General features: G+C 41.3%; 1 protein-coding gene across 6 annotated transcripts in view; it reads left to right on the forward strand.

Moving 5' to 3' along the window:
• The window catches only part of fhdc1 (FH2 domain containing 1), a 121980-nt gene that overhangs the window by 39257 nt on the left and 67482 nt on the right, over positions 1-15241 (forward strand). For all 6 annotated transcript variants that reach the window (XM_043700016.1, XM_043700036.1, XM_043700029.1 and 3 more), the window contains exon 4: positions 8667-8728. In XM_043700016.1, coding sequence (XP_043555951.1) covers positions 8667-8728 — 62 coding nt within the window. The remainder of the gene's footprint in view (positions 1-8666; positions 8729-15241) is intronic.

The following is a 15241-nucleotide window of genomic DNA, read 5'->3' on the forward strand; positions in this document are numbered from 1 at the left end:
CAGTACAGGCCCTTCGGCCCTCGATGTTGCGCCGATCCAAGCCCACCTAACCTACACTAACCCACTATCCTCCATATACCTATCCAATGCCCGCTTAAATGCCCATAAAGAGGGAGAGTCCACCACTGCTACTGGCAGGGCATTCCATGAACTTACGACTCGCTGAGTGAAGAACCTACCCCTAACTTCAGTCCTATATCTACCCCCCCTTAATTTAAAGCTATAATTTAATAATAGAAGGTCTATCAGTGTATGCAGTTTCAGCTGATTTTAAGCGGGCTTCAAGCAGACGCTGTTGTTCTCCCTTTAATTTTTTCTGGGTCGCTGAGCAGGAGATGATCAAGCCTCGCGTGTAAGCTTTGATGGTCTCCCACATCATTGACGGGTTGCTAGCTGTACCTGAATTAATTTCTAACAAAGTTTTAAATTCTTGAGAGAAGTACTTTACAAATTTACTATCTTGCATTAGGAAGGGGTCCAGACGCCAATGCCGAGGGGATGTCCCATTGTTCCTCGCCTTAGTTTCCATATATACAGCAGCGTGGTTGGAAATTGCTATACTACCTATTTTACAGGATGATATGGAATTTAAAAAAATTGAGGGGGCAAAAAACATATCAATTCTGGTATGGCATTTATGTGGATTGGAGTGAAAAGAAAAATCTCTGCCCTGTGGATGAAGACATCTCCATACATCTACTAATCCTAATTCTTTATTCAAGTTAATTTTAATAGTCTAGAAACCAATTGCTGTTTTGATGAAGGAAACCAGTCCATGGTATTTCAAGATTGTGAGAAAGTGCTCAAGATAATGGAAAAGTAATACCATTTTGGCATTTCAGTACCATTTGCTAAAACTAACATGCTAGCGTTATGATTGGTCAGCTTCAATCTTCAATAATACGGGCCTTGGCAGCACTGCGTTTGATTTAATGACCTAGTAAGGAGCATGTGAGAAGATTTGCAGTGAGGCTGTTTCCTGCCTTGGTCAGTTGTGGAGAGTTGGGGATCATGTTTACTTTTGAGTCATGTAAAGTCAGAGGAGGTGCAAGTTACCGTGTGTTTTATCTGTCTATCCAGTTCGTTAATCCATGTGGCATTCTGACAAGCCCCAGAATGAAGTGTCCCCATAATCTCATTTGATCAGGCACGTTTAGGGACGTTTTGGAAAATAAAATGTTACATAACAGAGCAAGGACCAGCAATCTTCTGAAACAAATTCACTAAGTTATTTTTGAAATGTGCAAAAAGCATTAAGCTTTCTTAATCTTACTTCCATGAAATTATTCTGTCACTTTTGCGTCAGCAGCGTTTCTCAGTAATGCCTTGGCTCACTTCAAATAGACGCAACACAATTCTAAAATTTGCAGTAGTGTCCCAGTATTCGGTTACTTGCCTTCTGTAACTTGCTGTAGCTGCAGGGTTAGAAGAACAGGAGTAAACAAGTTTGGGATGGAAAAAGACAGCAAGGGCTCAGAATACAGATGAGAGAGAAGCTGCCAAGCTGTAGCTTGCACAAGGAATAACAACGGCAAGGAAAGGAATTCATTTAGCCAGAGGTAGGGCTGGGCAAGTAACTATGAAACTGAACAAAAAAATGGTAGGGTTTGGAGCGTTGGGGTGCTGTGGGGCAGGAAATAGGGAAGCAGAGTGAGTGTTCACAGTGGTCATCTTAATGGTTCATTGCTCTTTGTTCCTCATAAGAGTGCATGTAATTTCTTTGTTTGAAAAAATTAAGCATGTTTTAAAACTGTTAGCCTAGTGTGCCCTCAGTTTATAGATCAGCAATTCTTGGGATCACATTTTCTCATTGTTTTTGCCCTAATAAAGGGGTGAGAACGAGAGGTCACAGTTTCCCAAGAAGCAAACATGAGCTGGAAATATATTTTCACACTGAGAGTAGTTTGGGTCTGGAATGCACTGTCTGGAAATGTAGGGGAGGCAGGTGCACCTGAAGCATTCAATAGGGACTGGATGTTTATTTAAACAGAGACAATGGGCAGGGTTACTAGGAAGAGACAGGCGATTGTCACCAAGTCAAAATGCTCAGAGATCCAGTGCAAACACATTGGACCAAATAACATCCCGGTGCACCATAACTGTTCTGAATATCTTAATTAGTGGGAGACGCTGTCAGGAAAATGGATTCAACAGCCTGGAGAGAGGTAGGAATGTGTAATGGTAGTTTATTCAAATGGCTCATGCTGCAAGTGGCTGCTCTGTGGCATAACACGAAAGCTGTTTTGCTTTATTTATCAAAGCAGTGAAGTCCGTTTCGAGGAAATAGCTTACACCTAGAATTCCCCAAAGTTGAGCTCTAATCTGATTGGTGCCTTTGGGATGAACAGCTCCATGGAGATAATAGGGAGGGAAGAAATGTCCATCATGTTTACTGTTGCATGACTACAGGCTGGGACAAGTGTAGGGAAAGTACACCCACACCATTGCTCTGTCTAAGTTATCAAATGTCACGTTAAGCAGTCCAAGGAGTGGATGAAGGCATAACAATAAATAATGAAACACGTATGGAAAAAATAATTTAAACTGCCTCTTCTTGCAGCTTGAGGATTTGATTCTGAGATTCAGAGGCAGGTGGAGGCGGGCCTGGGCAGAGGGGAATTCTACCTGTCTGCCATAACTCCAGCAGGACAGTGACACATCCCTCAAGAAAAGAGGGCAACAGCTGTTTGTTGTTCCTTTGGGGATTTGTCTAATTTCCCACAGGAGCTACAACATGAGAGGGGGTGGGACCCCACGCAGTTTCAGGGCTGACGTTTTAATGCATGCTGTTAAATTATGGTTTTTACTCCTTTGGATAATGAAGTCTCATATTCAGTTCTAAAATCTTTTTTCTTGCTAGGCTCCTGAAAGTTGTCATGCAGTTTGCACTGTTTTATAGAAACCAATCCTACAATGAAATAAATTCCAATCAAGAATTGTTGTATGTAAAATAGCTTCTATCCAGTTGGCATGTTTTATTTTGGCATCAAAACAGAGCAAGGTTTCTCAATCCAGCAAAGATGGAATCATTTAGAGATCAATGTTACCGAAACAGTTAATGTTTTTTGTGTCATTTCGCTCATCTTTAACTAAGGTGTTAATTTTGTTAAAATAAATCGCTATACCCTTGTGTTAAAAGTGGAAACAAAGGACTATGATGGAAATTGACTATTAATATCATCCTGATGAAGGGCTTTTGCCCGAAACGTTGATTTTCCTGCTTCTCGGATGCTGTCTGACCTTCTGTGCTTTTCCAGCACCACTCTGACCTAGACACTATTAAAATCAGCAGTAGTTTTTAGGCTAATATGTAAATGTATACACTGATTAGCTTCCAATTATATACTACCATCCCAAGAATGGAGTTGACGAAGAACAGATACTGATTTCTGGTAAAAATGCTGTGCTACAGTGTATTTTACATTTAAAACACTTTCATGTTCTATATATGAATAAATAAACAAATCCTTGGGAATACGGTGTAACAAATTCCATGTGTTTATTAATAGATACTTTTGCTTGGAGCTTTGATTTTATTCTAAGTGCAGGTGCTGTTTAACCTTTCAAACACTGAGGGAGAGACATCAATTTCTTGAAATGAGTCAGTAAGGAATCATGACAGTTCAATCTTTATGAGTCTTGATATAACCTTTGAAATTATGCTTAAATATTTCAATAGTACCTTAAAAATATTTATTTTAAAACATTGCATAAGTATCAGGAGTTTTATATTTTCTTTCCTTCTTCCCTAAAGAAAATATTATTCAATATCTATCTAAATAACTATTTTTCAAATAAAGGTGTTTTTAAGAGACACTGATGGAAATTTTACGCTATTATGTTTACATCTGATATCCATAAGCGGCATTTCTAGCACAGCCTACACATTTTGAAATGCAGAATAGTTTGCAATTTGAGTTTTAGCCATTATCACACCCTCCTGTCACCCTGAGTGAGGTTCAGTAACTGAGGCTGTAGCAGTGTACGCAAAGTATGGGTTGCAGATTGTGTGATGAGCAGTTGGGGTTGGGAATTCCCAGTGGAAGCTAGAGTGGGACAACCCTGGAACTGGCTCCATAATCTTTTGATATGAGTGCTGATGACTTGAATGGCTCTTCCGAAGAGAAATTTAAAATGGTTGTTCAGAAAGTCAGAACTCTCTGGCTGACCCCCTCCCACTCACACCCCATGGTCACACTTTACAACCAGCTCCCCCCTCTTGCCCCCACCATACCACTCTCACAAGCCTTCTCCCCTCACTTGGACAGTTCATTGTATTCTGGGATCCGAACAATTTTCAAGCATTAAAATAGCATTGAAAAGGTTTGTGAGGCACTATTCAAGGTCATGGATTAGAGTGTATCTTTCCATTGAACCTTTGAGAATTTATAAAAAAATTAAACTATGCTTTTATGTTGCAAGGAAAAGCTGAAGTAATGGATCTGTTTAATTTTGAGTAGTATTTCGGATGTGGTAGCTCAAATTCTCCAATTCTTCTTAGCTGCTAAGAATCAAATATGTTCCCAAGAGCTGCTTTTACCAAAAGATAACATTGATCTGACATGTTGTAGTTTTCCAGAACTATTTGACCACACTAAGCACTAGACCAATCATATTTGTAAAGGAATCATTATCTGATACCTGCTAATCCGAAAACAGAGCCTGTCTCAAATGTCAACCTTTCATTAAGAAAGAGCTAGAAAGCAGCTCCTGTTGCAATGACATCACTGCAAACAAAAGTTGAACTTACATGTAGACATACACCACTCTCTGAAAAAGAAAATAACTCTTTTCAAACAGGCTTTGTTGACTTGAGTTATATTGTTTGTCATCTTTCCAATTTATAAATACCCAGATGGGGCACAAACCAAAAACATAGCCAGTGCAAAGACAAATGCTTCTGACTAATGTACAATAAGGAGGTATAATTATGTACTTCATTGCTATTTATAATTAACAAGTTTCTAGGGCAAAACATTTTGCTTTAACTGAATAGCTCTGTGCCAATATACTGCTGTGCTGAGATACTGCCCACACCATATAAACAGCATTGCTTTAACTTCTATTGTGGCAAGGATGACTCAGCTATAAACTTCAAAGTCAATCAAGGTTTTGGTCTACCCAAACTTGATTTTGCCATTGCTAAGAAAGTACTTCTTGAAATATTCTGTAAATGAACTGGGATAATAAACATGAAGTAGCAGGTTCTGGCAAGTGTTGAAACACTTAAAGCAAGAAAAAGAAATTGAACTTGGATTTGTATCTTCATGTCAACCTGCTGCTTAACGTTGGGAGCTGATGCTTATTTCAGCCTGGGGTAGTGCCCAAATCAGGGTGAGGTGGGCAGATGCCAAACTGGGCAATTAGAAGTGGCATCTCCATTACTGGCATTTGAACCCAACACATAGCGTCTTCAGTTCCAAATCTGTCTGTCTTTTCCCTATTCCCCCACCATATCCTCCATGCTCACCTGCCTCATACCCACTGTGGATAACTTTGGGAAGCCTTTAGAATGTTCATGAAACTGTCAAAAGTAAACTTATTCAAATTTGAATTTTGAACAAATCCTCCAAGGTCCTCATAAAATTATTGATGGAACAAAGTCATTCAAATTCCACTGAGGAGAGAAGACATGATGTGATTAAGTGGTCATTGGACTGTCAACATAATCAGTCATTATCACACCTCTTCAAAAAAATTTACTCCTTTGTGATCTCATAAAGCTGTCAATTGAAATGAGGTTCATGGTTCCTTTGACAGCCACAGTAAGTAATCTTGCTGAGATGAAACCATTACTAGGGTTTGGAGCTCAAGCAAGCATCCATAATTAAAATCCAATGCAGAACTGTACCAACAAAGCCTCCAGAACTGAATATATTCCAGTATTTGAAGTAATGGAACAGCTTACCATCTGTTACATGCTTCAAACGCTAGAACAGATTGCTGACCCTGTTCATGAAAAGACTAAAGTGCACGATACAATTGATGCAATAAAACCTGAATCCCATCCGTGCACAGTTTAGAGGAACATGTTATCTGGTGATCAATGTACCTTAACTCTTTGGAAAGCCTTCCCACTTTCACAATACTTGTCAATTTAATCGTCACTTACCTTCTCTACACAAAGCCTTATCAAGCATTACTGTACTTAGAACATACCTAAATTGCCGTGCACCATTATATTATAACATGTGAAGTGGAAAGCACCTTTGATCTCATCTGTCACAAAGTTCACAACTCCAAATGAGAGTTGCCCCATGGTTTATGATTTTTCTGAACTACTGTGAACTAGAGCATCATTAAAAGTCATCCGACTCACTGAAAATAAATCAAAAATGCGGCCTCTTCCTGCAGTGGAGCTGGAAAGTTGCAAGTGCAGTGTTGAGCCATATTATCCACTCACTCGGTGTCACTAAAATGGTGACAGCAATGGAGCTGAAATTCTGGAAGTTATCCCCACCAGCGTTTTTGAGGTCCACCTCCTTCCGTTCCAATACAGACTGAGTCTGAAAGTCTCGTCCTAAATTTCTAAAGAGAAAGTAAGATTTTTTTACAATTATATACTCTGCTGGACTTGCAGTTAAATCACATCAAAACCAAGTGGCACATAATAGGGTTAATGTTATAGAGCATGTAATATTTCATGTCACTTACATATAAGTTATACTCAGGACTTCTGATACAAATACTTGAGCCAAAGACACTAGGTTCTGACATTAAACCCAGGCCATTATTTAAAATTTGTTTTGAGAAGATTTGTAGCTGGTGTAGGTTTGCTTGCTGAACTGGAAGGTTCGTTTTCAGGCATTTCATCATCATACTAGGTAACATTATCAGTGAGCCTCCGGATGAAGCACTGGTGGTATGGCCCGCTTTCTGTTTATGTGTTTAGGTGACATAATTTCCTGTTACTCCAACTGGAACTCTATCAGCAAGCACATTGACTTGAATCCCATTTATCACCACCTGAGAAAAAGAACAGGAAATGACATCACCATAGGAAATAATGCACCACAGGAAATGACATCACCAACCCAAGGAACCCAAACACATAAATAGAAAGTGGGCCATGCCTCCAGTGCTTCATCCGGAGGCTCACTGATGACGTTACCTAGTATGGTGAAGAAAAGTCTGAAAACGAACCAGAATTGGGGGCAAGTTTTACTTTTGAGATAGGAGTTGAGCCATTTCCCAGGGTCATGGTACCACCACCTTATCAGTTTTGGAACAACTTCAAGGGGTTGAAAGGCCTGTTCCTGTTCCTAAGTGATAGATTCTCTGAAGTGGCTGTGCCTATCCACCACGCTTTCACTCACGGATTTGGTGGCAGCTGGAGTCAACGTTGTCACCTCCTGAAGCAGAGGGGAGCCCAGACAGATTACATTATAGTGTGGAAACAGGCCCTTCGGCCCAACAAGTCCACCCCGACCCACAACCCACCCATTCCCCTACATTTACCCCTTACCTAACACTATGGGCAATTTAGCGTGGCCAATTCACCTGACCACCACATCTTTGGACTGTGGGAGGAAACCGGAGCACCCGGAGGAAACCCACGCAGACACGGGGAGAATGTGCAAACTCCACACAGTCAGTCGCCTGAGGCGAGAATTGAACCTGGGTCTCCAGCGCTGTGAGGCAGCAGTGCTAACCACTGTGCCACCCACAACAAGTATTGTGATGTTGAGGCAACCTCTAGAAGGCCTGCCTCGGTTCACTCACTAAACCCCTCCCCCCACAATTCCCTCTAACTCACACCTTACCCACTCACAGCCTGTTCACCCAGGATCTATTAACTATGGAGCTCTTCATCTCTATAATAACATTGAAAATTCTTTCAAATGCTAATAAAACAACATCATCCTATTGAACGGTCATAAAATCTTCTTAATTCATCTGGAGATTTTTGCACAGTTCGGGTAAGTTTAAGAGCCATTTGTCTTTAAGAACAAAATTCTAACATCAATTACTGCAGTAAAAAGCATACTTGCTATTCGGGAATGCATTGTGGCATGTGATATTGCCAAAACCCTCAGAAATTGCATGTCAAAAGGTTCCCAATCCCAGATGAGGGCTTCTCCGTTCTCCACGGCATCTCTGAGCTGGTGTGTACCATATTGCCACCATAAATCAACTGGACTCCATCAAAACATTATTGGTGGGGGTAGCGTATGATCTAAAATATCGGCAAAAGTGAGGACTGCAGATGCTGAAAATCAGAGTCCAGATTAGAGTGGTGCTGGAAAAGCACAGCAGCTCAGGCAGCTGATGAAGGGCTTTTGCCCGAAACATCGATTTTCCCGCTCATCGGATGCTGCCTGACCTGTTGTGCTTTTCCAGCACCACTCTAATCTAGACTATGATCTAAAATATACCCATCCCAGAAGGAAGCAGCAAGATCAGCTTGCTGCATGAGGATTCATGACATGCTCCCTTTTCCTTGCCAGTGGCCAATGGATAGGGAGGTTGAGCTGCTCCATGGAGTGCCTGGTGCATCTTTTTCTGCCCATCCATTTGCTTCACCTCAGGATGTGAAAATCTAGCCCATCGTTTTCATATGAGTTATAGTCGGGTTCTTAAAGTTCTGGTTTGAAAATGGGTTAAATAAGTTTTTGCTGTTATTTTCTGCATTATATGACTCCATCATATTTCCATTATTTTTATAGATCAGTATTTTGGATGCAAAAAGAAGCATGAATATTGGAATATTTCTGAAGCAATTCAAAAGGTAAGACACTGTTTTCTAAATGCTTCTTGATTTTTTTTTCAAACGTTTTATTCTTGCAATAATAAACGTGCATAAACTCTTTGAATGTTTTCTTTAAATATCCGGAGGAAGCTGATTCTCATTAATCTTTTTGAAAATTTCATTTAGTATCTCAAGACTGTTGAGGCATCTCTTAGCAATAATTATTACTGCTCTTCCATTTTCCATGTATTGCAATATAGATTTCATATTTAATAAAGGACTACATCAGTTTTTGGGGATGATCTGACAAAATCAAAAGAGTACGGGTCTCATAAGGTTCAAAAACATTTAATGATGATTAAACTAGGTTCAATAATCACTAGTTAAACTGTTACCTTTCGCAAGATTTAAGTTTAAACTGTAATGAGTGAAATGTTTCCCTTAGTCACTGACACTCTATAACAGAGGAGTCAGGTTTGATTATCCTATTCAGACAATCTGAGAACCTCAGGAATGTCTGTCAATTCAGTCTCCGTCGAGGTGTGCTCATTAATATCTTGCTGAATGACCATCTACATTAACCTTCTCTGAAAAGGGCTGTACCATCTGTAATCCAGGAGGTTACCACAGCTATCAGTTTCTGTTCTGTGCTGCCTTTTGGGACTATACTAGCCCATTTCCTAGTTCATTGTGTGCATCTTTACTGTTCATTCTCGATTTGTGTTGTGGCTAATTCTTGAGAATAATAACTTTAAATAAAACGACTTTAAGTGAAACGTTGGCTCCCGTAGGAACCGATGCTACTTCTGTAGTTAGGTTCCATATGAGCTGCCTTGCCAGAGATAACAAATATGAAAGAATTAAAACCTCTGAGTTGAAAAAAATCATATTGCTAAATTCCTACATTGGTAAATGAAGTAATTTTCAAAATAAGTTTAAAAATATGAAAGAAAAGTGCGACTTGCTATTTCCAGTACCTCCTTTCCATTGGCGATCTTGCTTCTGAAAGATCCTGCTCCCTGATCCTTCTGATAGCTGCAGACTTCTCCCGCTGCTCTGAGGTGTGGCCATATCCTACTCTCCAACCTTTGGAGATGTGGCCACATTTCCACCCTCTGACCTTCTGAGTTTTGGCAACATCCCACTCCCTGATTGTTTCTGTGATCCACTTCCTGCCCCTGAATCCCCGCCACTCATGAAAGCTTGGGAGGAGAGCTGTAGGGTCGGAACAGCTTCGACAAATAAGTTTTAAAGAGAAAATGGTCTGTAGAGGCCCTGTCATTTCTGCACTTTGGACTCACACTTCCATGACATGGGAAGGCCAGTGTCGTAAGAACATAAGAAATAGGAGCAGGAGTAGGCTATTTGGCCCCTCAAGCCTGTCCTGCTATTCAAAAAGACCATGGCTGTTCTCCTGTTGGCCTCAACTCTTCTTTCCTGACAGCTGCTCATGACCTTCAATTCCCTGATACTTCATCAATGTAACGACCTTTGCTTTAAATGCTTCCAGTGATTGAGCTTCCACAGCTCTTTGGGCTAGAGAATTCCAGACATGCACTACTCCATGAGAGAAAAAGTTCTGTTGCATTGCAATTGTAAAGTTGTAATAAGACTTAGCTGTTTTTAAATGGAGGTGGCACGCTGGGTCACTAGTTACTGCTGCCTCACAGCACCAGGGACCCGAGTTCACTTCCTGCCTCGGGTGACTGTCTGTGTGGAGTTTGCACATTCTCCCCGTGTCTGCGTGGGTTTCCTCCGAGTGCTCCGGTTCCTCCCACACAAAGTTGTGTAGGTCAGGTGACTTGGCCATGCTAAATTACCCAGGGTGTTCAGGGATGTGTAGGTTAGGTGCATTAGTCAGGGGTAAATGTAGAGGGAATGGGTCTTGGTGGGTTACTCTTTGGAGGGTCAGTGTGGACTTGTTGGGCCGAAAGGCCTGTTTCCACACTGTAGGGATTCTAGATTCTAGAACTTTCAAATCATGTCAAAACTAAACTCCAACTCCTTAGCAATAAAGGCTATTTGCCTTCCTAATTAATTGCTGCACATACATGCCAAGCTTTTAATGTTCCATGCACAAAAACCACCAGCTCCCTCTGGATTGTACTCTTTGGAGTCTCTTTCTGTTCATCTGCCATTTGATTCTTCCCGCTAAAGTGCATGACCTCACACTTTGCTGCATTAGACTCCATCTGCCAAGTTTTTGGCCTCTGTCTTGACCTGTTCATATCTCCTTACAAGTTCCTTAAGTCCTGATCACAACTCATGCCCTCCCACCATTTCTTGTGAGCAGTAGTGTAGATGCCTGTCCAATATTTACACACATTTAAAATTGATTCGTGGTCTTTTCCAAATTTAATAGAAGTATGCAGTCATGCAAATAAAGAAGAATAACCCAATCTCAGGTACAGCTTCCTCCATTGATCCCATCTTGAATAATGGATAGCCAGAACCCATGAGTCTTATTATAATCCTTTACCATTTTATTGGAAGATATTATCGCATGTGCATTCCAAAACCTTCACAGAAGCTTGATTTAAGCAGCAACTAATTAAAAGTGGCAAGCTCTAAGATGCTATGCTAAGTGCCCACTTGGCCCCAGGTTTATTTTCCAACAGAGGTGGAAGTATCCTAATTGTGAATACTGCATGTGGAAGGCATTTTAAAGAATTAGTAAAACAATCAAATGGAAAGCACCAAATCTTCGAGCCTCTATCAGTTATAAGACCATAATAATAGGCCTTTCAGCCCCTCCAGTCTGCACCACCATTCAATAGGAGCCTGGCACATCCAACATTCCTCATATCCATGTTCCTGCATTCTCCTAGAACCCTTGATTCCCTACCAATCAAGAATCTATGTATCTCAGCCTTAAATATACATAGGGACTCCATCCCTACAACTGTCTGCATCAAGGATTTCCAAAACCTCACAACCCTCTGATATAAGAAATTCCTCCTCAGCTCAGTCTTAAATTGGCGCCCCTTTCCTCTGAAACTATGCCCTCTGATGCTAGACTTTCCCATGAGGAGAAACACCTTCAAAGCATTTACCATTACGATTCTTATATATTTCAATGAGATCATCTCTCATTCTTCCAAATGCCAATGATTGGAGTCCCAAGTGTTTAGCCTGTTTTCATAAGACAGTCTCTCTGTACCAGGGATAGTCTTCGTGAACCATCTCTATACTGCCTCCAATTACTTTTTAAATAAAGGATTAAAAATTGTTCACTTTACTCAGGATGTGATCTCATCAGCACCTTGAAGAGTTGCGGTAAGACTTCCCCATCGTTATACTCCAACCCCCTTGAAATAAGGGGCAATGTCCCATTAGCCTTCCTGATTACCTGCTGCACACTGTTTGCGAGCTTCCTGTGTTTCATGGACATGTCCCCTTTGTGTTGCAGCTTTCTGCAGTTTTGCTCCTTTGACATAGTCGGTTCTCTCTTCCAAAGTCAAAAATATCATTATTGTCCACACTATACTCCATTTGCCAACTTTTTGCTCACTTAGTGAACTTATCAATATCTCTCTGTAAACTGATTGTAGTCATCTTGCAACCTGGCTTTCCACCTATTTTTGTGTCCTCTGCAAATTTGGCTTCAGTACATTCACTACCAGTCAGATTTCTTACACATTAAATAGTGAAGGTGAACTTTCTACTGAGGTATAACAATATACTTCTGAAAAAAACTGGGAAAGGAAGAAGTAAACATAAGGGAACTTGCCATGTACAAGAATGGGAGAATTTGTAATCAACTTGTGACACATTGTATATTGATAAAATAAGAGAAATCAAAATGACAGTGTAGGTGTACCATGTATGGTGCTAAGACTTCCAATCTCACCTCAGTGATTGCTGTTGTATTGAATTATCCTGGTTATAGCCGAAGAGTGTGGTGCTGGAAAAGCGCAGCCATTCAGGCAGCATCCGAGGAGCAGGAGAGTTGACGTTTCGAGCATAAGCTCTTCATATCCTGGTTAGAACATAGAACATTCCAGCACAATACAGGCCCTTCAGCCCTCGATGTTGTGCTGTCCTGTGGGACCAATCTGAAGCTCATCTCTCCTACACTATTCTATTCTCGTCCATATGTCTATCCAATCACCATTTAATGCCCTTAAAGTTGGTGAGTCTATGACTATTGTAGCCAGTGTGTTCCGTGCCCCACTACCCTCTGAGTAAAGAAACTACCTCTCACATCTGTCCTGTATCCGTCAATTTATAGCTATGTCCTCTCATGTTAGCCATCACCATCTGAGGAAAAAGGCTCTCCCTGTCCACCCTATCTAACCCTCTGATTATCTTATATGTCTCTATTAAGTCACCTCTCAACCTTCTTCTCGCTAACGAAAACAGCCTCAAGTCCCTCAGGGTTTCCTCATAACACCTTCGCTCCATACCAGGCAACATCCTGGTAAATCTCCTCTGAACCCTTTCCAAAGCTTCCACATCCTTCCAATAATGTGGTGACCAGAACTGTACACAATACTCCAAGTGTGGCCGCACCAGAGTTTTGTACAGCTGCAACATGACCTCATGGCTCTGAAACTCAATCCCTCTACCAATAAAAGCTAACACAACGTATGCCTTCTTAACAATCCTATAAACCTGGGTGGCAACTTTCAGGGACCTATGTACATGGGCACCAAGATGTACACGATCATAAGCCTGACTCCTGATGAAGAGCTTATGCTCAAAACAACGATGCTCCTGCTCCTCGGATGCTGCCTGACCGGCTGTGCTTTTCCAGCACCGTATTCTTTGACTATAGTACATTATCAACAGGGATTGATTGTATGGTACCCCGTGGCTAGAGGAGCCTATTCTGTTGAATGAACATCATTTTCTCCCCTCAGCTATCCTAGAGAACACTTGGATGCACATTTTTCCTGCTTGGCATTTCATAATGAAAATATTTCATTATTGATCTGTAGACAGTCTATTAAAGGGCTGACTCAGTCGTGAATCACAATAGATGAAGAAGCAGTCTAAACCGAATGTGTTTCTGGTGAATTTCCATCAATTTCATTTTCTTTTTCTCTGTTGCTGCTCAGTTGGTTCTGATTTTGACTCTTGACTTAGGAGAATTCTCTTCTGCTTTTCCTCCTCCTTTTCCATCCCGCCTGAAAGCATTGGCTTCTCACTGGGGTACAATTTCTCAATGGCAATCAATCCCTAATCCTTCACTCAGGCTGTCCACTGATATCAGAATCTCATCTGTGACCAACTAATTCAGCAAGCTTCGAAAATGTGACCTCCTGACCTGTGCACCTCATTGGCGTAACCTGCTGCGGCCTTAGAGGAGAGTGATTTTACAGTTGTAGTTTGTGGCATTACTCACAGAGGGAACAGATGCATTTGCCTAGACACTGGCGGCCTGATGGATGGTATAGTGCCTTCGGGCCAGTGACCTCCTGCGACCTTGACATGTATTGTTTTTAAAGTGAGGCTGCATCTACCAATGGCCTCATGAAATCTAGAAAGTTATCACGGCCAAATACTTCAAGTCAAACTGAATAAAAATTTGCAAATTACACAAGCTAACATCACTGAATTTACATATCATCCATAATAATTTTCACTGAATCTGTAGGATTCCAGAACAGATACTTGCTGTGATCTAAGAATTATTTCTTGACTCCTTTCTTTTCAATCTTGTGGTTACTGGACTATAGGCTTTGGTTATCCCTCTGGATGATTTCCTACCTTCAGTGCAGACAAGGCATCCCGATTATCAGCTAAGCCAATACTCATAATAGATTACTAACGGGCTCCCTTACCTTGTAACTAATGCTCTGGCCTCCACCATTGCTAAACGAGCTTCTGATACTAGTCTTCAATCCAGGCATTTAGGCCCTTGTCCACCCTGTGCATTTCACACTGCTCATTCAAGGTGGATTTTCAACCTGATTTGACTGATATATAAAGTAGTCATGGGGATACTTCCCTCAGCTTTCACCACATTAGTGCAGGGGTGGTGGAGGTACTCAGCTGAGTTATAATCCAAGCCCAAGTTCCTGTAGGCTAGAGGCATGGTGATGTGTTGCATTGCAGTAGTTTTGGTGTTTGTATTTTAAATATTTATACAGATGTGCTTCCTTTATCAGGATTTCCACAGCCTCTGGTAATAGTGGGTGGCACGGTGGCTCAGTGGTTAGCACTGCTACCTCATAGCTCCAGGATCCCAGGTTTGATTCCCACCTTGGCTGAATGTCTGTGTGGAGTTTGCACATTCTCCCTGTGTCTGCGTGGGTTTCCTCCCACAGTACAAAGATGTGCAGATTAGGTGGACTGGTCATGTTAAATTGCCCGTAGGGTTCAGTGATTTGTAGCTTAGGTGCATTGTTCAGGGGTGATGATAGAGTAGGGGAATGTGTCTGGGTGGATTACTCTTTGGAGGGTCTGTGTGGATTTGTTAGGCCGAAGGGCCTTTTTCCACACTGTAGGGATTTATAATAAGTGTTCACACTGAGATGGATGTCTCAAATCCAGCCGGCCATATTTCCATATGACCCTAATGTATAAGAGCAGAATTAGGCCATTCAC

Source organism: Chiloscyllium plagiosum, chromosome 1 (genome assembly GCF_004010195.1).
Source record: "Chiloscyllium plagiosum isolate BGI_BamShark_2017 chromosome 1, ASM401019v2, whole genome shotgun sequence".
In the NCBI taxonomy this organism is placed as follows: Eukaryota; Metazoa; Chordata; class Chondrichthyes; order Orectolobiformes; family Hemiscylliidae; genus Chiloscyllium; species Chiloscyllium plagiosum.